The sequence below is a fragment of the Mobula hypostoma genome, chromosome 14 (assembly GCF_963921235.1).
Source record: "Mobula hypostoma chromosome 14, sMobHyp1.1, whole genome shotgun sequence".
Classification (NCBI taxonomy): domain Eukaryota; kingdom Metazoa; phylum Chordata; class Chondrichthyes; order Myliobatiformes; family Myliobatidae; genus Mobula; species Mobula hypostoma.
Window position 1 is genome coordinate 13460636 of NC_086110.1, and position 21372 is coordinate 13482007.

General features: G+C 44.4%; 1 protein-coding gene across 1 annotated transcript in view; it reads left to right on the plus strand.

Moving 5' to 3' along the window:
* Positions 1–2164: 2164 nt before the first annotated feature.
* The window catches only part of LOC134356585 (uncharacterized), a 45621-nt gene continuing 26413 nt past the window's right edge, over positions 2165–21372 (plus strand). Inside the window, 6 exon segments of the mRNA XM_063067547.1 lie at positions 2165–2190; positions 2850–2929; positions 3136–3441; positions 10290–10546; positions 10548–10587; positions 13859–13958. Of these exon segments, the coding sequence (XP_062923617.1) occupies positions 2165–2190; positions 2850–2929; positions 3136–3441; positions 10290–10546; positions 10548–10587; positions 13859–13958 (809 nt within the window).

A 21372-nucleotide genomic window follows, 5' to 3' on the forward strand; every position in this document is an offset into this window, starting at 1 on the left:
GACCCCATGCCTCGAGGATCCCAAACCAAGCTCAAGACCCAAGACACCAGCCTCAAGCCATGTCATGTCCTTGCCTGGTTCCGGGGTCAGAGCCCGAGGGAAGACCTAGGTTCTGTGTCCATGTCCAGTCACATGGGCTCGTAGTCCAAGCCCTGTCTCCTACTCCATGGTTCCTAGTCCTGCTACCGCTTTCCCGAGCCCAAGTCTGCATTCTTGTACCTGCACCTGATCTGAATCCTGACATGCCCCTGCTCTAGTCAAGTCCTACTCCTTGTAATTCACTGTCTGTGTCTTGCATTTGGGTCCGTTCCCAGCTATCATTGTAACAGAACGAACCAGCCAACCATGGACCCAGCGAGCCAGACACTGGAGATGAACTCTCGCCGTCCAGGAGCCGATTGTGCCGAAAACTCGCACCAACACGCCCAAGTTGTCTATAGTCCTGGACAGCCTCTTCAGTCGCCCGCAGGCTGCCGTAGCAGGAGCGCAGCGGGGCGGCGAGGAGGTGGGGGTGGAGGCTGTCATGGTCCGGTCCGTGAGGTCCGCCTTCCGTTTCCAGGTCCGGTTGCTTGGACTCAGGAATCTGGGTCTTCCAGCTATACCTTCTTTGACTAAATCAAAGGCACCTGATTCCCATCTTTGGATTTGCAATATAAGTAGCCTTGGGACTGAGTGTGGGCTGCTGGTTTGTCTTGTCAGACCCCCTCGGAGCAACCTGCTGATTAAACCATTTGTGATCTCCAGGCCTGGTTGGAGAACCACTGCTTCATGGGGCCCTGTTGCCACTTTTTGGAGTAGTCTTTGCGGTACGGATTGGCTGTTTCCCGGGCCAGCCGTGGTTGCTGGCCGAATTGAGACTTGGAGCTACACCGGAACAGAGATGGAACTGTCTGTTGTTCTTTGGTGTTTATCTCTTCTTGTCCTCGCCTCCCTGGGTTCCCAGTCTGTGTCTGAGCTCCAAGAACCTAAGCCTCGAAGATCGCGCAGCCAAGCTCAAATAAACCAAGCTTCGACCATCCTGCAGCCAAGCTCCAAGAACCCAAGCCTCGACGATCCCGCAGCCACGCTCCAAGAACCGAAGCCTCGACGATCCCGCAGCCAAGCTCCAAGAACACAAGCCTCGACGATCCCAGCCAAGCTCAAGAACCAAGACCCCAGACTCAAACCATGCCATGTCCTTGCCCGGTTCCGGGGTTGGAACCTGAACTATACGCCGGTTCTGGGTCCATGTCCAATCTCGGGCTCGGAGTCGAAGCTTTGTCTCCTAGTCCTGGTTCCGCTTTCCCTAGCCCAAGTCAGCATTCTTGTACCTGTTGCTGGTCTGAATCCTGTCATGTCTCTACTCTAGTCAAGTCCTGTTCCTTGTGCGTCAGTGTCTGTGTCTTGCATTTGGGTCAATTTCCAGCACCCATTGTGACAGTTCTTAGGAAGCACATGAAAACCCAGCATTATTTCATCGGCAACCAAGTTGCTTTTGAAAATTTAGTGTTGTCATTTTATAAAATGGATAACAGTTTATGCCCTGCCAGGTTAGACACATGGGTGCGTGCTGACCTTCTTTTTCTATATCTGGTTAAAATTATTGCTCGATGTCCTATCCTATAGTCTCCCGTTCACTTTGTGGAAATGTGGGAGATATTTGAAAGAGCAGCATTTTCCACAGCGCAACATCTCCTGCTTATTGGATTTAAAATGGAGCCTTGGAACTGAAATCAATCTTTTGAGGCTTTCTCGCTGCGCCCTTTATAGATTTCATTGCAGTACCTCTTGTATCTTTGTTATCGTTAAACTGAATGACTGGTTGTTTCAACTCTAAGCAGTCCCTTTATGTGATCAATATCCTATACCGGGAATCTATCTCTATCACAGACAGCATTTGTTGCTGCTTTTCGCTGAGTTCTTCATGAGAGCTGGTCACAGCAGCGAGTAAGGAACCTGAATACTATGAGGCCTACTTTGAAGAATAAAATGACTGAAATCTGTCACTGGAATAAATTTACGAAGTTTTCACAATATATGCTTTTGTTTCATGAAACTTAGGCATTTAAATTACTTGTAGTATTACTTGGAGTATTCTGAAGTAATAGACAGAATACGCGACTATATATCGTTTCTGTTTTGTCATCAATGCTCAGAATCCAAAAACATACATTGTACCGTCGGCATGAGCATGACGATGTCCGAGGGAACGTATTTGCTGTTCAAACCAGTCTCGTTCATTACTTTCCTTTTTGTTTTGCAATCCAGATATTAAGCAGTAGTTTATTAGTCGAACCTCTATAACCAAACTCTAAAGGAAATTATCAGGAGAAGCTTTTTGTTTTCATTTACGTAACACGGTCCCTACCCGTCGCGGCTTAAAGCCTTTTGACTGCCTGAGCGCAACTGCGCTCCCCTATGTAGTGAGAAACCAGCAGGGTGCTATTTATGATTGAAATGGAGCAAAACTGCAAAGGTAAATTGGAATTAAGAATTGTTATTATTTTTGCCTGCCTATCCTATTAGACATTGTTCAACTCCTACATTTACCATCTTTCCACATTTCCACCTTTACCATCAAAATGCGCAGAGCACAGTTTTGAATTTATATCTCAATAAAGTTTTGGATAATTCCTGAATTCAGCAAGATGGCTAGATTTCCAGCATAATCGCAAAAGCACTAGGTAGGCCACGCAAAAATTAGAATTATAAGAGTTCTTATCTCCCTCCCAGTCCAGGCAGAGTTTAAACCTGAACCACATTATTCTGCCTTGCGGCGGCGTCATCCTACCTCGTACTTACATGATTAATACATTTCCTCACGAAAACCTTTTCCTCCAGCATTTTTTTAATACTACTTGCATTGCAAGAATTGGTCGATTCGGTTTCTGTAAAATATCGGAGAAATTTACAGTTTTGTACATGGCGCTTCTGACTAATACTTGGTTAAGTATGCTGATCTATGCATGCCATTTTCCAACTGAATTATTCGATTTTCGAAAAGTTAACCCTGAGTGCCCGCAGCATATTTGGTGACAGTGTTTCAGCTATTCGATCGTCTTTGGGTCTTAAATATCCAGTCACCTACGTCTTTAATTTGTTTTTAATTTACTGAGTCTAACTGTTATTAATATTCTAGCTTATTTTTACCGGCAGCCGTCAAGGTAACTAGGAGCGAAGTATCTCAATTCCCGAGAGACCTGGACGTCCCGCTTCATGCGAGTGTTACAGTGTTCTGCAAATTTCCACTATCACAAGATACTATTGACGTTCATTGGTGGAGGGAAGGGGAGAAGCCATTTTTAGAAAGGGATGGAAGAAAATATTTTATTGCAGAAAGTGGAAGGGGAATACTTGTACACTGGAATGTCAAAGTCGTCGACTCCGGACTGTATTACTGTGAAACAAAGAATCAGGAACAATCTTTCGGGAGAGGAAGTGGCAGCAAGTTCACTGTGTTCGGTGAGTGTGGCTGTTTGGAGATTTTCGGCTCTGTGCATTTTACATCAAACTTGGTGATGAGGATAAAGCGAAATGTTTCTACTTCATAAAACAAACGGCAAGAATACATTTGTTTCCCGAGTTAAAATGTACGCAGTCCATAGATTGTAAATTCAGAATTGCAAAGAACAGAAGAATTAATCACATTTCATGTAGCAACTATTAGGTACATAGTAAAGTTAATTCTGTTTATCGTTTGGTATTTCCCCGGCTCTTTTCTACTGCTGTTCGTTCAGCCCTGTTCATCAACTCTCTCCCAGTTAAACCTAATATCCAAAGTTAGTGATACCTTTGGAATTTACCCTTATTATCGCGCAGGTACTTTCAATACAACGAATTAATTTTCAAGCAAGGTTAGGATTGTTTTGCAAGCAAGAAGCAGAAATAATATTAATATTAATGTGAACGGCTGGAAATAGATAATTCGATTCGTCATCACAGAGGACACAAATTATGAAAACTTATATAATCTCTATCAAAGGGTCTGTATGCAGCAGAACTATGCTCTATTTCCGTATCAACAAGTAGAGAGGAATAATACCCAGCTCCAAACGAGTTAATTCCAACATCAAGTAACAATTTGTCACATCCACTGCAAATCGTCATTCTAACTTTTGTCATGCAGGATTAGCAAAATCTATACTTCTTTCACCATACAAATTGTGAGAAATATAGACGTCTCAATATCGAGGTGGATTTTGTTAGATAGTAAAGGTTAGAGAGTCGAGTGCAAACCTACATTCAACACTTCCTCTGGCAGATCGTTCCACAATAGCATCCCCGTCTGAGTGAAGAAGTTTCCCTCTAATGTTCGCCTTCAGTACTTCTCAATTCCCTCTTAAGCTATGACTTCCAATTACATTCTAACCCAACCTCAGTGGATGAAGCAGGCTTACATGCACCATCTCTGCATCCATCATAATTTTTACACCTCTATCAAATGTTCGCTCGTTCTCTTACGAATAATAGAAAATTCTCACCTGTTAAACCTTTCCTCATGACACATGTCCTCAAAGTCATGCACATCCTTGTAAGTTTTCTTTGTACTCCTTCATTCGTATTGATAACTTTCCTGCAGATTGGTAAACAGAACTGCGAACAATGCATCAAATCTGTTCTCACTAACGTCTAATACAAATTCAGCATAACTTCCCAACTTCTGCACTCAATACTCTGATATATGAGGGCGAATCTGACGGAAGCTATCTTTACAGTACTATCCGTCTTTGACTCCACTTTCAATGAATTATCGATCAAAATTCCAAGATTATTTTTTTCCGTACTCCTCAATGCCAGTCTCGTTCATTGTGTATATCCGAGAGTGGTTTGACTTCTCAAAGTGCAACAGCTTACAATTACCTTCATTAAATTCTGTCTGCCATTTTCAGCCCACCTGGTCCATAACACGCTGCGACCTTCGATAGCCTTCCCGGTTATGCAATTCCTCAAATTTGCTGATCCAGTTTACTACATTATAATCCACGAAGAAAATAACCACTATCGATCCTTGGTGGCACACCACCAGTGAAAGGCCTTCTACCATACGCTGGATTCTCCCACGAGCCAATGCTAGATACAATTTACTCCTTTATCCTGAATGCCAACTTAACGTTCTTGATGAGCCCACCACCCCATTGCAAAACTTTTCCAAAGCCCTTGTTAAAATGCATGTTGACCATATCCACTGTTATCCTTCATCAAAAGCTCCTTAAGATTGATAGATACAGCCTACCTTGCGCAAAACAATGTTGTCTATTCCCAATCATACCCAGTCTATATAAATATTTCAAATATACTTTAGAATATCTTCCAAAAAATTAACTACTGATCTGCAATATCTATAATGTCCTGGCTTATTCCGAGAGTCTATCTTGAATAATGACAAACCGAGAGACATAATTGGTGAGTAAGATCTTGGGAACATGAAATGTCTGAGAATAGGTAATTCACGTAGATTAGATGATGTACACCCCAGGATTCTGATAAAAGTTGCTGATGAGATTGTGGAGGCATTCATAAAGGTCTTTCAAGAATTACTAGATTCTAGAATGGTTCTGGTAGACTGGAAAATTGCAAATGCCACTCCAGTCTTCAAGAAGGCAGAGAGGCAGCCTGACCTCACTGGTTGACAAAATGTTGGTGTCCATTATTAAGAATCGGGTGTGAGGTTACTTGGAGGCACATTATAAAACACGCCATAGTCAGCAGGATTTCCTCAAGGGAAACTCGCTAGAAAAATCTGATTAAGTTATTTGAAAGAATGGAAAGCAAGATAGATAAATATAGGCAAAATCGCTTTTTGTGTACTTGTTTTTTCAGAAGGCCTTTGACAAGGTACCATACACAAGGCTGTTTAACAAGCTACGAGCTCAAAGTGTTACAGGAAAGATTCTAGGGTGGATAAAGCAGTGGCTGGTTGGTAAGCGACAATGAATGGGAACAAAGAGAGCATTTTCTGGTTGGCTGACCGTGACTACCGGTGTTCCACAGGGGTGTGAGTTGTGACCAATTTGTTTAAGATTATATGTCAGGGATATGGATAATAGAATAAATGACATTGTCTGGCTTATGAGAACACTGGGGCCTCTTTTACTGTCATTTAAAAATTCATACATGCATTAAGAAATGATACAATGTTCCTCCAGTGATATCACAGAAAACAGGACAAACCAAAGACTAACACTGACAGAACCACATAATTATAACATATAGTTACAGCAGCGCAAAGCAATACCATAAATTGATGAAGAACAAACCATGGGCATGGTAAAAAAAAAAGTCTCAAAGGTTCCCGAGTCCATTGACTCCCGATTCCCCGATAGCAGAAGGCAAAAGGGAGAAACTCCCTGCCATAAACCTCCAGGCACCGTGAACTTGCCAATGCCTTGGAAGCAGTGGACCACCGCCGACACGAAGTCCATCCATCCGAAAAATTCGAGCCTCCGACCAGTCCTCCGATGCAGCCTCCCGAGCGCCATCCTCTGCCGAGCGCCTTCGACCTCGCCCCAGCCGCTGAAGCAAGCAAAACCGAGATTTTCGCGGTCTTCTGCTCCGGAAATTTCGGTTACCACACAGTAGCTGCGGTAGCGAAGAGGAATTTCGGAAGTTTTCCAGATGTTCCTCCAAAGTTTGCAGAGGATATGAAGATAGGTGTCACGGTCCGGTACGTCGTTCCTTATACCAAGTTTTTCGGTTTTCCCTTGTCCTGTTGTGTGCGTTAATTGAGGCACATGATTCTCATTTTGTGCTGGCGACATAAACAGGTCTTGGCTTAGCTTCAGTTGCTGGACTGTTCCCTTTCCTTCCCCTTCCTTCTGTAGCCTCGCCTGTTAACTTCGCCTGAAGCCTCTCCTGTTACCTTCGCCTGAAGCCTCTCCTGTTACCTTCGTCTGAAGCCTTGCCTGTTACCTTCGCCTGTGTCCTCGCACGTAACGCCCTCGAATTCAAACGCCAGGGCAAGACCGGGGCCTTACTGTGTCTAGATAAGGAACTGTCTTTCGTTGTTTAGAGCTGCCTCTTTGTGACCTCGCCTTCGCTTTGTAGGTCCGGCCGTTTGCCGTTACCTTGCGATGGGAGCCGTCTCTTTGTGCCCTCGCCTTCGCTGGGTAGTTCTGGCAGTTTTCCGCTACCTTGAGTGGAGATCTGTCTCTCAGTGTTCTGTGTATGAGTCCTGGCCCTACGTGCTGTTCCCTAGGAGGGGTCCTGACTCTGTGTACAGCCCCGACCCCAAGTCCTGTTCCCAAGGAGATCTCCTGGCTCTGTGTTCCATGTTCCTGTTCTCTGTCCACCAAGACTTTATGTTCCTATTGTCTCTGAACCAAGGCTCTGCGTTCTTGTTGTCCCTCGACCAAGACTCTGCGTTTCTGTTCTCACAAGACCATGTGTAGTCTTTATGTTCTCGTCCTGTCCATGTGCCTAGCCCAGCCCAGGAGTACCTCGCCTAGCCCGGTGCTGGGGTTCCCTCGTCATGTCCAGGACTCTCACGTCCAGTCCTGTTGCCTCTCCTCGTCCCGTAGCCACATCCTTTCCATGCCTGGATCCGGGGGCCGAACCTGAGTCAAGACCCAGGTTTCAGGTCCCTATCCATTCTCTGGCTCGGAGTCCTTGTTCAGGTTCCAAATTACTAGCTCCTCGATCAGGTCCCGCTTTCCAAATCCAGTCCTAGCCCAGGCTCTGTATCCTAGCCTCGTCCAGGTCCCGTGCCTTGTCCAGCGTCGTCTCTTCCCCACTTCCCTTCCTTTCTTGACAAACCTATTCCTGTTCTTAGTACTTCAGTGTCTGTGTCTTGCATATGGGTCCGCTCTCAGCGCCCCTCCTTATGACACTAGGTGGATAGTCAGGTAGTTTTTCGAAAATTGAAAGGCAACCGAAGGACTCTGACAGATCAGTAGAATAGGTAAGAAGTGGCAGATGGAATACAGTGAAGAGAAGTGTGTGGTCATGCACTTTGGTGGAGGGTGTGACAGTTTAGAATATTTTCCAAATGGAGAGAAAATACATAAAACATTGAGGTGCAAAGGGACTTGGGAGTCGGTGTGCAGTATTCTATGCAGGTTAGTTTGCCAGTTGAGTCTGTGGCAGGAAGAAAAATACGATGATCGCACTTACGTCAAGAGGACTAGAATATAAAAAAAGCTGTAATGTTGAGACTTTATAAAGCACTGGTGAGACGTCACGGCGTATTGTGAACAGTTTTAGCTCCCTGACCTAGGAAAGAATGTGCTGAAACTGCAGAGGGTTCAAAGAAGGTTCACGACAGTGAATCCAGAATTCCATAATTAGTCATATGAAGAGCGTCTTATGGCTCTGTGCCTGTTTTCACAAGAATTCAGAAAAAAAATCAGGCGTGACCATATTGAACTTCATTGAAAGTTGAAAGTTCTTGAAGGTGTGAATGTGGAGAGGATGTTTCCTATGGTGGGAGATGCTAAGACCAGACAACGCAGCCTCAGAATAGAGGGGCATACTTTTAAAAAAAGAGAATGAAGAGGAATGCCTATAGCGAGAGTGTGGTGAACCTGTGGATTTTTTTTTTTTTGTCACACGGTGCTATGGAGACAACGTCTTTATGGATATTTAAAGCAGAGGTTGATGCAGGCTTGATTGGTTCGAGTATGAAGAGCTACGGGTAAAAGGCGGGAGACTGGGGCTGAGCAGAATATATTATCTATGTTGAAATTGTCGAGCAAACTTGGTGGGCCAAATGGCTTAATTTGGCTTCTATACCCTATCGTCATATCGTCTTAAAACATTAGTTATACTCTAGTCCACCGTCACTTCACCCACGGGTAAAGACATTTTGAATACCTCTATTGGGGCCATTTCACTTTCTGCATTAGCTTCCAACAAGATCCGTTGGTACACATTGCCATGTTCTGGGGACTTCTGCATCCTAATTTGCCTCAAGTTTGTAATCCGTATATGGACCATGACATTGCTTCTGTATTGCCTTAATTGTATCGTCTCCGTGTACGTCTCCCGAATAAATACGAATGGAAATAATATAACATATCAGCTCCTTCTCTTTCGGTTTGTTGAACCGGCTGATCTTCAAATGGATCAATTTTGCCTGTCGCTATCCCTTTATGCTTAGTGTAATTGCAGAAGCCCTTACATTTCTTTTTCACCTGAGATTTGTCCTTCACCAAGAATTTGAGAAGGCCAATAACGTTGACGTCGGTATTGACGTAGGAAGTGGAGTCGGGCAATCGTGAGCTCCGGATGGCTATTGTAGGCAGAGTGAAATCCTAACTGCTGTGACAAACAGATAAAGCAATCTAACTATTAAATCTCCCCGGATAGACACCGGCCATAGCAATAGTGGAAGCGGTCACGTTTACAAAACCTTAAACTTGGGCTCACGTTTCAGTAAACTCTGTGCATGGTGAAATTGAGTTCGTTCAGTTCCTGTTTGACCCTCTGCAAAGCATCATTTCCACACGCGATCCTATAGCAGTGCCAAGTCACTGTTCACCATATTGCTGCAGGACTTCAGAGTTTAGAAAGAAAAGAACGAGATAATCAATGTGCTTAATATCAATTTGCATTTGCGTTCCTGGTTGTTTCATGGGGGAGCTGATTTGTCAGGTTCAATATGGGGGAACTATTCCAGGAGAGTTTCACATTCCGGGGATAGCTCTACTGCTGAATGTTTATGACTAGAAAGCTAAACACCAAAACCTGAAACACTCCTAAACATTGAGCTACCAGAATACTAAACACTATTTGCATTCATATTATAGAAATCAGTGATTTTTTGGGGGATTTGTAACTCAGTCTTGACACGAAATGAAAAGTCCAAAAGTACCCAGGTTTCCAAAGCTAACGCCCGCCGCAAACCCAACTGTAAAATAAAGCTCAAATACCATTCAAAAGAGAAGGTCTTCCTCACTTCGGACCTCCTAGCTTCACTGTTGAGGTGTATTCTCTGAACTCCGTCTCCCAAACTGACTGTATTTTATTTCGCTTAGATTGTGACTGTCAGTGCTGGATAGTAACTACATGTGCTCTGTCTAATTTATGTTGCAAATTTGCCTCGGAAGAACATTGTTTCGCTTAGGTGTGTGTGTGTGTGTGTGTGTGTGTGTGTGTGTGTGTGTGTGTCTGTTTGTCTGTCTGTCTGTGTGTCTGTGTCTGTGTGTCGTTTAGCAAATGCGTGAAATTCAAAGGATGTGAAAGGATTTATTATATACTGGTAATACTGGTGGGTAATTAAGTTAGAGTGCCATGCTAGTTGGTGGGGAGATAAAGGAATCAACCTGCACAGAAATGGATCTAAAATTTCCAATATATCTTTGTTTTTACTCAAGTTCTTCAAACTCCATTGGAAATTGCGCCTGTTGGAGGATTTTTGTCTCTTCGAAAGCTCTTTTGTAAAACGGCTGCTTTCTACACGAAGAAATTTGAAATCTCTTGGCAAAGAAATAACAAGCAAATTTGCACTAGAATAGGAAGTGTGACAAAGCGAACGATGGATGGCTTGTACGAAGGTTTAGGTTTATTAGAAATCACGAAGTCTACTTGTGGAAAAGATGATTACACCTGACTGGTGTCGCATGTCTCCCTCACCAGTTTCGCCTGCCAGTTTCAGCTACACCCAGGAGCAAAGTAAGATGGTGTCTTCATCAAGTCATGATATTGGATCTCGGCCTTAAACGTCGACATTTTAGATCTTCCTGATCGGCTGAGTTCTTCCAGGATTTTCTGTGTGACTCTGGATTTCAGCATGTCCAGAATCTTTTAGAAACATAGAAACGTAGAAACATAGAAAATAGGTGCAGGAGTAGGCCATTCGGCTCTTCGAGCCTGCACCGCCATTCAGTATGATCATGGCTGATCATCCAACTCAGAACCCTGTACCTGCCTTCTCTCCATACTCCCTGACCCCTTTAGCCACAAGGGCCATATCTAACACCCTCTTAAATATAGCCAATAAACTGGCCTCAACTATTCCCTGTAGCAGAGAATTCCACAGATTCACCACTCTCTATGTGAAGAAGTTTTTCCTAATCTCGGTCCTAAAAGGCTTCTCCTTTATCCTCAAACTGTGACCCCTCGTTCTGGACTTCCCCAACATCGGGAACAATCTTCCTGCAGCTAGCCTGTCTAATCCCTTTATGATTTTATACGTTTCAATAAGATCCCCACTAATCTTCTGAATTCCAACGAGTATAAGCCTATCCGATCCAGTCTTTCATCATATCAAAGTCCTGCCATCCAAGGAATCAATCTGGTGAACCTCTTTTGTACTCCCTGTATGGCAAGAATGTCTTTCCTCAGACTAGGGGACCGAAACTGCATACAATACTCCAGGTATTGTCGCACCAAGGCCTCGTACAACTGCAGTAGTACCTCACTATTGCTGTACTCGAATCCTCTTCCTATGAATATATTTTGCGCCTGTTACATACCCCGTAACTTGGTTGGCAAACCAGCAGAAATGGATCGCTCGTTGGAGGCTGGATTACCAGGGACTAATAAAGTTTTATTAAAGACATAAGTAATACAGTACTCTAATCGTAAGGATATCAATGTAGCAGGTTAGCAATGATAATACACACATATACACATAAATAGGGTAATAGGAATCAACCAAGCTCTATCGCAGCCTAGGGGTAAAACAATCAGTCTTAAGTGAAGCAGAGTTCAGTTCAGTTTAGTGCAGTTCGCAGTAATCGCTGTTGTTGTACAGTTGGAGAGAGAGAGAGAGAGAGAGAGAGAGAGAGAGAGAGAGAGAGATGCAATTTGGTTCAAGCAGACCTTTGATGTCTGCGCAGTTGGTTTCGGGCAGACTCTTTTATGTCTTCTAATCCCTGCTGTGGTCACCGACTGCGACCCCTCCGTTCCGGCTACGATCGTTCTTGCGCGTTGAACTCGGCACCCAGGCAAGGGCGGACACACGCCCCAGGGTCCCACCGATCGTACCTTTACACCTGTGAGCCTCTGTTCGGTTCCCACGAACCGGACCTCCAAACACCCACCATTGTGGGGGTACACTGCTCTTTCCAGGATCTCGTGGTCTCCTGGTGTGTTGCGTGCCTTAGCAAACCTGCTCTTTTTATCCCCCTGCTGGGGTATCACCTTTCCATCAAACTTCAAACAGTTCAGGTTCAAAGCAACCGGTCTGTCAATATTCTGAATTGTGTTTCTTTTCCGTTAATTCCTCTCTTCTCTCTTATTAGCACTTTGAATGTTTCTCCATTGTCTTTCTTATCTCTCTCGTTAGCATGAATCGTCCGATAGCTTTGCTTGCCGTCACACGCGCAATATAAGATGGAAGCGCTTATGTGTCATAGTGTTGGGTCAGTGTGACCTTTTTTAAGAACAGTAAAGGAACAGCTACCCAAACACGGAAAATGACTGATTTTCAAGCTTAGTTGTTGTTCGTCCATCGTCGTCGATGAAGATGAAGACCTCGACACCATTATGATGATGGTGTCGAGACTGGCCCTTGATTTGGATTTAAGTGAGGGAGATATGCGCAGCGTCGACCTCGTTCTCTCCTCCCAGTTCCCATCTGGATCCACTGGCAAGACAAGAGTCGATACGGCTGGAGATCGGACTAGGCGCAGTGGATGAATAGGTCATCTTCGGTGTTTTGTCGTGCTCTACGTTTTCAACGACGCTTGCAGAGACCGCCTTCTTGACCTTCTTGCAGCTGTTACATGCTCAAGGAGATCTGTGTTCTTTTTGTGAAAATGATGTAATGGTCTTTTGGAGGTCACCTGATGTGATTTTCCCGCCGATGTGAGTCACATGATGACGTGTGGTCCATGAATATATAAGGGTCGACCCAGGTGACACAGTTGGTTTTTAGTTTGTAGATTTCCAGGTAGAACGTGCTGTATCTCCGTTTCTGTTGCGTGTTTGTTTTTGTGACGCAATTTCATTTTTTTTATTGGTTTTGCGTTCTATTGCAAGATACCATATTATTGGACTGGATATATTTGCTAGATGTGTTGATTTACTCAATTCTAACAGTAGAAGGGAGAGTGAAGAATTTATCGAACTGCAGGATCGAAGGATTGAGAGGAATCTGCATTGCTCGACAGTTTAACAAAGGATCGACCTTATTGAATCTTCGTTGGTGGAGTAGCAACCTGCATCAAAAAATAACTCTTCCCAAAAAGAGCAAGGAGTTCATGCAACGGTTTGCTCTCCCTCTATAAAATTATTTAAGGTCAGTTGATTTAAACTGTTTATTTTTGGCATCGTGAATCCTGTGGACAGAACCAGCAGTAAAGTTGCGTCTGTGAAGAAATCTTACTCCAGAGAAGTCTCTCCCAATTCAACGTGTAAATCTGTTGGACTTTCGAAGTTACAGCTTGAAGAACTATATTAACTTTATCGCTTTTTCGCATTTAACGCTTTAAGAACCAGTGCCGAGTGCCGAGTTATTTGAACGGCCGCATGTTAAAGTTCCGGTAAAACTTCCGGTTAAAGTTTTCGTTTGTTTTTTTTTCCTTATCGTTTATCCCTGTTTAATAATTGTTTGGTTGTTTTTATGTAACCTGTCTCGATTGATATTCATTGTTGAGGTTTAGGTAACAAAGCTTAGTAATTGACAGTGAATATACAACGTGAAATTTTAAAATCATGTGGGACGAATTCAGAACTTAAATTCGTGCAGTATTTGTAAGTTACCAACTTCTGATCATTTCCAAATTTGTGACAAAGCAAAACTTAAACTTTTTCTCTCATCCTGATATAACAAAATGGAAATTTGCACTTCCTATCTAATGATATATTTTCCGATATTGTGTAGTGAGATGTGAAAGCAGCCTATAAAATATTTTACATTGTTGATTCTCATGTGTGCCTTTGGTTTTAGATGTATAAACGTTTCACAGTTTCTTATTTACCCCTGTAGATCCATAAGGCACTGATACTAAATTGATTCTGGCATGTGCAGTGGGCGGATCGGCAATTTCAGCTCTGATAATAAGTCTTGATGAAAGTCAAGTTAAAGAGATCGGACGGTAAGGACCCTGATCGTTGAGAAATATGATCTCTATTCGTGCAAAATAGATGCACGAAAGATATTTAACTTCAAAAAGAATAAATGTAGTTACAGCATGATGAGACAGGGATTGAGATGTTCGAACCTGATGACATAAATAATCGTCAGGCACAATAGAAGCAGGATCTTAAAATGCAATAATTTCACCAGTCTACTCGTGTGTATTTACTAGCTGCTTCTTGTTCATAAATGCCGTTATATCCCTTTGGAACGCTTCAAATGTCGTTTTCAATACAAGGGCAGATCCATACTTTGAAGCGTAAGCAATTTCGCATACGTCTATGCTTACTGTGACTGTGGAAAGAATGATGACGAACTTGTGCATGTCTCATTGATTTTAATTTACATTTTAGCGACAGTATTTAAATGTAGTACGACCACTCATATACTATTATCACCTTACAGCTTCGGTAAAAGTCAAAGACTCTTGAGCATAGTGCCATGATGTTGATGCACTGTATTAAGACAACTGGTACCGCAAAATGCTTTCTGAAAGATCCGCACCTTCAGCAGTTCCTCTTACGCGCTGAATCCGATTGGTATCAAACGAATAATGTCCAATTTTTACAATGCATTTTTCTTAAGGGATTAACACAAGTTCTTTGGACTGATGTCGAAATGCAGAGCCGGTAGATGAAATGGCTTGTCTTCTTTCAGAGTGGCGTATGCATATAGCAGAGATACAATAAATATTTTTGTTCTAACATTTGGAACGCAGTAGGGAAGAATGAAACTCTCTGACAACTCTTTATTTTGAAGTATTTATCCAAGATATATTTGAATAGTCCTGTTGAATTTGCTTCCTATAGTCTTTCAGGATTCCGCACCAGTTCATGACCTCTTTCATTAAGATAAACAGTAATATATACCAATGGAAGTTAGGCTGTTAATCATTCTCCGTGTGACGAATAATTAAGTACAAATCTAAGACTGAGAGTTTTAGTGTCAAATATCGACTTAAGAGAATCGCGGTGTAGTGGTCAATGGCGAAACACAGTACACGCACGAATCATTTGGCAATATATGTTATATTTGATTTAAACGCACAGCAAGCAAAATTGAATATGCAGCGAAATCTTGATTTGGAAAGTCATATACAGTTTTTAAACCCGATTCCCAGCAAAGATCCAAATCGCTGTGCATAACATGCAATGGAATTGAATATGCGTCCAATTAACAGCGTAGTATTGCCATGGTCCAGTCCTTGAAGCCCGCATTCCGGTTCACGATCCGGTCCGTGGACTCCGGACTCCGGGTCTTCCAGCAGTTTGTTGTTTGAGTTAATCATAGGCACCTGATTCCCATCTTGTGGCTTGGAATATAAGTAGCCTTGGGGTTGAGTGTGGGCTGCTGGTTTGTTTTGTGAAGATCCCCTGCGAGTAACCTGCCGGTGGAAGGTTAGAACAGCCAATTGCCATCTTTAGGCTGCGTTGGAGAACCAAGCTCTCACCGAGCCTTGCTGTCAGTAGTCGGAGCTGTCTTTGCGGTATGGATTCGGCCGTTTTCCGGGCCAGCTGAGTGGCTGCAGGCTACTCCGAGCTAGGTAGGGATCCGGCTGTCTCCGTGGCCAGCTGAGGTTGCTGGGCGATCTGAGCCTCGGAGCTACCCCGGAGCAGAGATGGAACTGTCTGTCGTTCTTTGGTGTTTTCTCTTCTTGTCCTCGCCTCCGTGGGGTAAGCCAGGCTGTTTTGCCCTTGCCCTGCGAGGGGATCTGTTTTGTCTTGTCTTTGCCTTTGTTGGGTAGTTCCGGCCGTTCTGCCGTTACCTGACGGAGGGATCTGTCCGACCTTGGTGTGGAGATGAAGTTGAGCCACGGCTTGGCTTGTCTTAGGATAAGTACCGGCTCTATGTCTATCTTCTGTCCTGCCTCATGTTAGTGTCGTGTTAAAGATGAGTCCCGGCTTGTCTCAGGACAAGTCCCGGCTGTATGTTGATGTTCGGTTCCCAGTCTGTCTCTGAGCTCCAAGAACCAAGCCCCGATGATCCTGCAGCCAAGCTCCAAGAACCCAAGCCTGAAATTCCCCGCCTCCAAGCTCAAGGCCCGAGGCCCCAGCCTGCAGCCAAGCTCAAGGCCCAAGGCCCCAGCCTGCAGCCAAGCTCAAGGCCCAAGGCCCCAGCCTGCAGCCAAGCTCAAGGCCCAAGGCCCCAGCCTGCAACCAAGCTCAAGGCCCAAGGCCCCAGCCTCAAGCCAATACAAGCCTCCAGAACGCAGCCACATCCTGTCCTGAAGCCATGTCATGCCCTTGCCTGTTTCTGGGGTCCGAACCCCAGCCAAGATCTGTGTCTTTGTCCAGTCTCGGGCTCGGAGTCGAAGCTTTGTCTCCTAGTCCATGGTTTCTAGTCCTGGTCCCGCTTTCGCTAGCCCAAGTCTGCGTTCTTGTCCCTGCTCCTGGTCTGAATTCTGTCACTTCCCTACTCTAGTCAAGTGCTGTTCCTTGTCCTTAAGCGTCTGTGTCTGCATTTGCGTCCGTTCCTAGCACCGAAATGATATCATATCTGTTAACTAGGGGCTGTGCACAATCCTGATTTGATGGAGACAGACGTGAGAAGCACGGAGGAACACCTGGCAAACTTCTGAAATGCCTGCTTCGCTGCCGTTGCTGCAGTGCGATCGAGATTCTCCGGAGGAGAAAGCCCCAAATCCTCCGTTTTGCCTATTGCCTGCTTCCGGAGCCGGGGTCGGTGAGATGGTGCTCGGTGCTCGATGTCGGAGGGCTGATCAGTGGCTCGAAGTTTTTGGACGGACTCAAGAGTCGGCTATGGTCGGGTGCTTCCAGGATGCTGCACGTTTGCGGCGCTGGAAGCTCATGGCAGGAAGAGTTTGTTTTTTCTTGCTCTACCGTCTCCGTGAGATGATGGGACTTTCGAAAGACTTTGAGACATTTTTTTTACCGTGCCCATGGTCAATTCTTCTTCAAATTACGGTATTGCCATGCACTGTTGTAACTATATGTTATAATTATGTGGTTTTGTCAGTTTTTCAGTCGGTTTGTATTGTATTTCTGTGATATCATTTCTGGAGGAACATTGTAACATTTCTTAGTGCATGCATTATTAAATGACAATACAAGAGGACTGCATATCCTAATAATCTAATGTAATCTAGTATCTGGTGCATAATGATACTCACATTTTAACGAAACTGAACGAGGCGCCTTCTGCTCGATGAGGCTACGCTGAATGATTATCATCCTCAATTTTGAAAGAAATGCCTGAAACTTATAAATGTTTGTCATCGCCATTTTGGATTTAATCCGGAAATTAAAAATCTCTCACGACATCTTGGGAAAGAGAGAACGTTGTCCTTTCGTATTGAACGCACCTCCGCAGAAAGTAACGTGAACGTTAACTCTTTCTCTTTGCTCTCGTGTTTCCTGACCTACTGTGTGTATTACTTGTTTGTTTTACTTCAGAGTTCCAGCAGTTCAATGTTATTATACTTGTCTCACCTGGATCCTCCTGTTAGCATATGTTAAATCTTTATCGGTTGTATACCCATCTGTCCACAACTGGAAACGTCTTCTTGTGTGCCATTAACGACCTTCCTAATTTCACCGCATATTTTTACTTTTACATAACGATATTTGCTGCAGCATCACCAAAACAACGTTGACATATATCACTGGTTTCATTATAGTAGAACTCCGGTGAAACTTCTGTCAGCGTTCATAGCACTACCCGAAATGACGGACCGCTTCTGAAAGTAAAGTCTAAACTGAAGCTGGAACGTTGAAGATATATATATATATATATTTTTTTTTTTACCGTTGCTTTATTCCTCTGGAATGCTGTATTATTCTGTCAGCCAAAACAAATGTTATTTTACCGATTTACTATAATAGGCATATCCAACTGTTCTACTTCTTTCGATTGTAATTTAATTGATTCGCCAGCAAAACCAATTAGCTCAACAGCAGGCAAGATGCCCCTCCTGAATTTTCTACCTGCTTCTGAGATACATCCTACAGATGCGCTAGGACACATCACCAGCGATATAACCTGGGGTCATAGGGTGTTTCGGGTCTTTCAACATCATGCACCCTCGCCCAGGCGACCCAGCCAGGGTTGATCAGACCACAGCTTGTGTCCCAGAAACACTGGCTCACGGATTACCCCTCCTGATCGATAGCCATCTGGAGGCTCTCTCAGCGGGCTCTGTGATGGTCCTGATAGCTTTCCTCTTGCAAGAACCAATGATGCCAACTAGGGTGTAGACTCTGCAGACTGAGCGACCGGCAAAATCCCTTCACCCTACTTGAATGGGCTCACAGCGAGCCATCCAGCCCTGCCTCCAGCACTGCTCCACCAGCTCCTGGTACCTGACCAGCTTCCGCTCATTTGACTTATCAGTGTGGTCCTCCCAGGGAACTGTCAACTTGATGAGAGGACACTGAAGAAAAGACCACATTCGGCCTCAGTGTAGTTGTTGCTATTTGATGATGAAACTTCAGCTGCCTACCCAGGTCAACGTGAAGCGGTGCTAAGCGGGCCCGATGATGATGGTGGTCTGGGCTGACGTAGGGGCTATGTTCCGGCTCTGACAAGGGGATATTTTCCTCTGACCACTTTGTTTGCCGGTGGTCATGGCCATTGCAATGCTCTCTGCCATTGCCTTCAGCAGCTTGTCATGAGGCCACCGCTAGTGATATTTCCTCAAGGTTTTAGAGCAGGTGCTAAGGATGTGCTCCAGTGATCCGCTTCCTGGACAGAGAGGACATGCTTGTGTATCGCTCCTGCCCCAGACATGGAGGTTTGCAGGGCTTGGCAAGACATCACAGACAGCCTGGATCATAAATTTCTTGCGCTGGGTTTCTAACTGCCAGATGTCAGACCAGGAGTATTTCCGCTCTAGCGCACTTTCCCAACTTCTCCATGCTCCCTGCTGCCGCATGTCCACCATCATGATGTTCTTCTCCTCTTCAACGCCAGCCCACACTTCCTCCAGCACGAGGTGGCGTCTGTCCTTGCCTTTGGCCTTGTCATAACGAGTTGGTGAAACGGAGCCCAGCCTCGATCGCCCAGTTCACACTGTCCCCACTAGAGCCCTGTATCTCAGCCGGGACACTGCTACCACCAGCCCTTCCTGTGCCTTCCACTTCCTGCCCGTCCGTACATGGATGCCTGCTGCTTCCACTTTAGGGTCCTTGGAATCCCTGTACTGCAGCACCTCTCGTGTGCGGGAAACCCTGAACTCCTCGTCCAGGCTGCTGAAGGGGAAGTCGCAGCTTATCGCACCTTCCATACAGTGCTGCGCCGCTCAGTTAAGCCAGGCTGAAACAGGACATCAGGTCTTGTCAATTGTTGCAATATCCTTAACTTAGATAATGCGAGTTTGAAGGATCACAGATCCTAATTGCACCGTGGGTAGGAAACCTGGTCATGCCAATAATTATAATAATTTGATGGGGTGCGTAAGAGAAACGCATCGGATGAAGCCCATGCACAAAACTTGGAAGGACGGACGGAATATGACAGAAGAGATGAAAAACAGAGATGGTCAGACCTGAGAAACCCATCCAATTGATAGGATGGTTGTTAGTGGGTGTTCGGAAATCTAAAGTAAACGTAGCGACTTCCAGCCTGAAATGCGTTTGGTATCATACCTCTGGTATGATATATCATTATACGCGGACAAAAGGTTATTCCAACCATTTTTAATCGTTTTCTATTATTAGATATTCGGAAGCAAACTTAGTTCATGATCACTGACCTTTCTATCAGTTATCAACTTTAAACATGTTTTTTTTCCAACAGGGTGAACAAGCTTCGGTTGAGCCCACCACTGCCTATGTTTCATTAAATCTGAGGGAGAACAAAGGATTTCGCAAAGAATGACAACAAGAAGAGCGCATTATCTATTCTCAGGCAAAGCAGAGAGATAGCCATGAATAACTTATAAATTTGCTTGACAGATGCAGCACTGTAGCAAAGCCGTTCAGCCCAACCAGCCCGTGCCGCCCATTTATATCCATGTGACCAATTAGCCGACTCGCCCATACGCCTTTGGAATGTTGGAGAAAACCCGAGCGCCCAAAGAAAGTCATACGGTCATGGGAAACTTAGAAACACACCATTTAGTCGGGCACGGGAATTAAATCTGGATCACTGCTGCTTTAATAGTATTACGCTAGCCTCTATGCTACAGAGCCACGCAAAACACACACACACACACACACACACACACATACATATATATATAACCATAAGATATAGAAGCAGAAGTAAACTATTCGCCCCATAGAGGCTGCTCCGCCATTCAATCATGGGCTGATTCAATTCTTGCAGTCATCCCCACTCTCCAGCTTTCTCCCCATACCTTTTGATGCCCTGGATATTGAAGAACCTAACTATCTCTGCCGTAAATGCTCCCAATCATTTGGCCTCCACAGCCCCTCTTGGCAACAAATTCCACATACATACCACTCTTTGACTCAAGTAATTTCTCCTCATCTCTGTCTAAATGGACGTCTTTTAATCCTGAAGTTGTGCGCTCTTCTGCTGGACTCCCAGTGCCATGGGAAATAACTTTGCCGTATCTAATCTGTTCAGGCCTTCTATAATTCAGAATGTTTCTACGAGATCAAACCTCATTCTGCTGAACTCCAGGGAATACAGCCCAAGAGCTGCCAGACGTTCCTCATACGGTAACCCTTTCATTCCTGGAATCATTCTCGTAAACCTTCACTGAACCCTCTCCAATGTCAGTATACCCTTTCTAAAAGAAGTATCCCAAAACTGCAAACAATACTCCATCTGGTCTCACGGATGCCTTACGGAGTCTCAACGTCAGAACTCTGTTATATTCGATGCCTCCAGGAATGAACTTTTCTGGTATCTTGCACAGGGACTCCCAAGTCCCTTTGCATCTCTGAATTTTTATTTATTTTCCCATCAAGGTAATAGTCCGCACGTTTACATCTTCCACCAAAGTGCAGACCATACACTTTCCAACATTGTATTCAATTTGCTAATTATTTGCCCATTCCCCTAAACCATTTAAGTCTGTCTGCAGGGTCTCTGTTTTCTCAACACTATCCGCCTCTCCAGCTAGCTATGTATCATCGGCAAATTCAGCCAAAATCCATTAATCCTATAGAACAAATCATTGACATACATCATAAAAAGCAGTGGACCCAACACCAACCCCGGTGGAATTCCGCGGGTAACCGGCAGCCAGCCAGAATACGATCTCTTTATTTCATTCTCTGTTTTCTGCCGATCAGCCACTGCTCCAACCATGCCAGTAAAGCCTCTGTAATTCCATGGGCTCTTATCTTGCTAAGCAGCTTCATGTGGGGCATCTTGTCAAAGGCCTTCTGAAAATCCAAGTACACAACATCTACTACATATTCTTTGTCTACCAGGCTTGTACT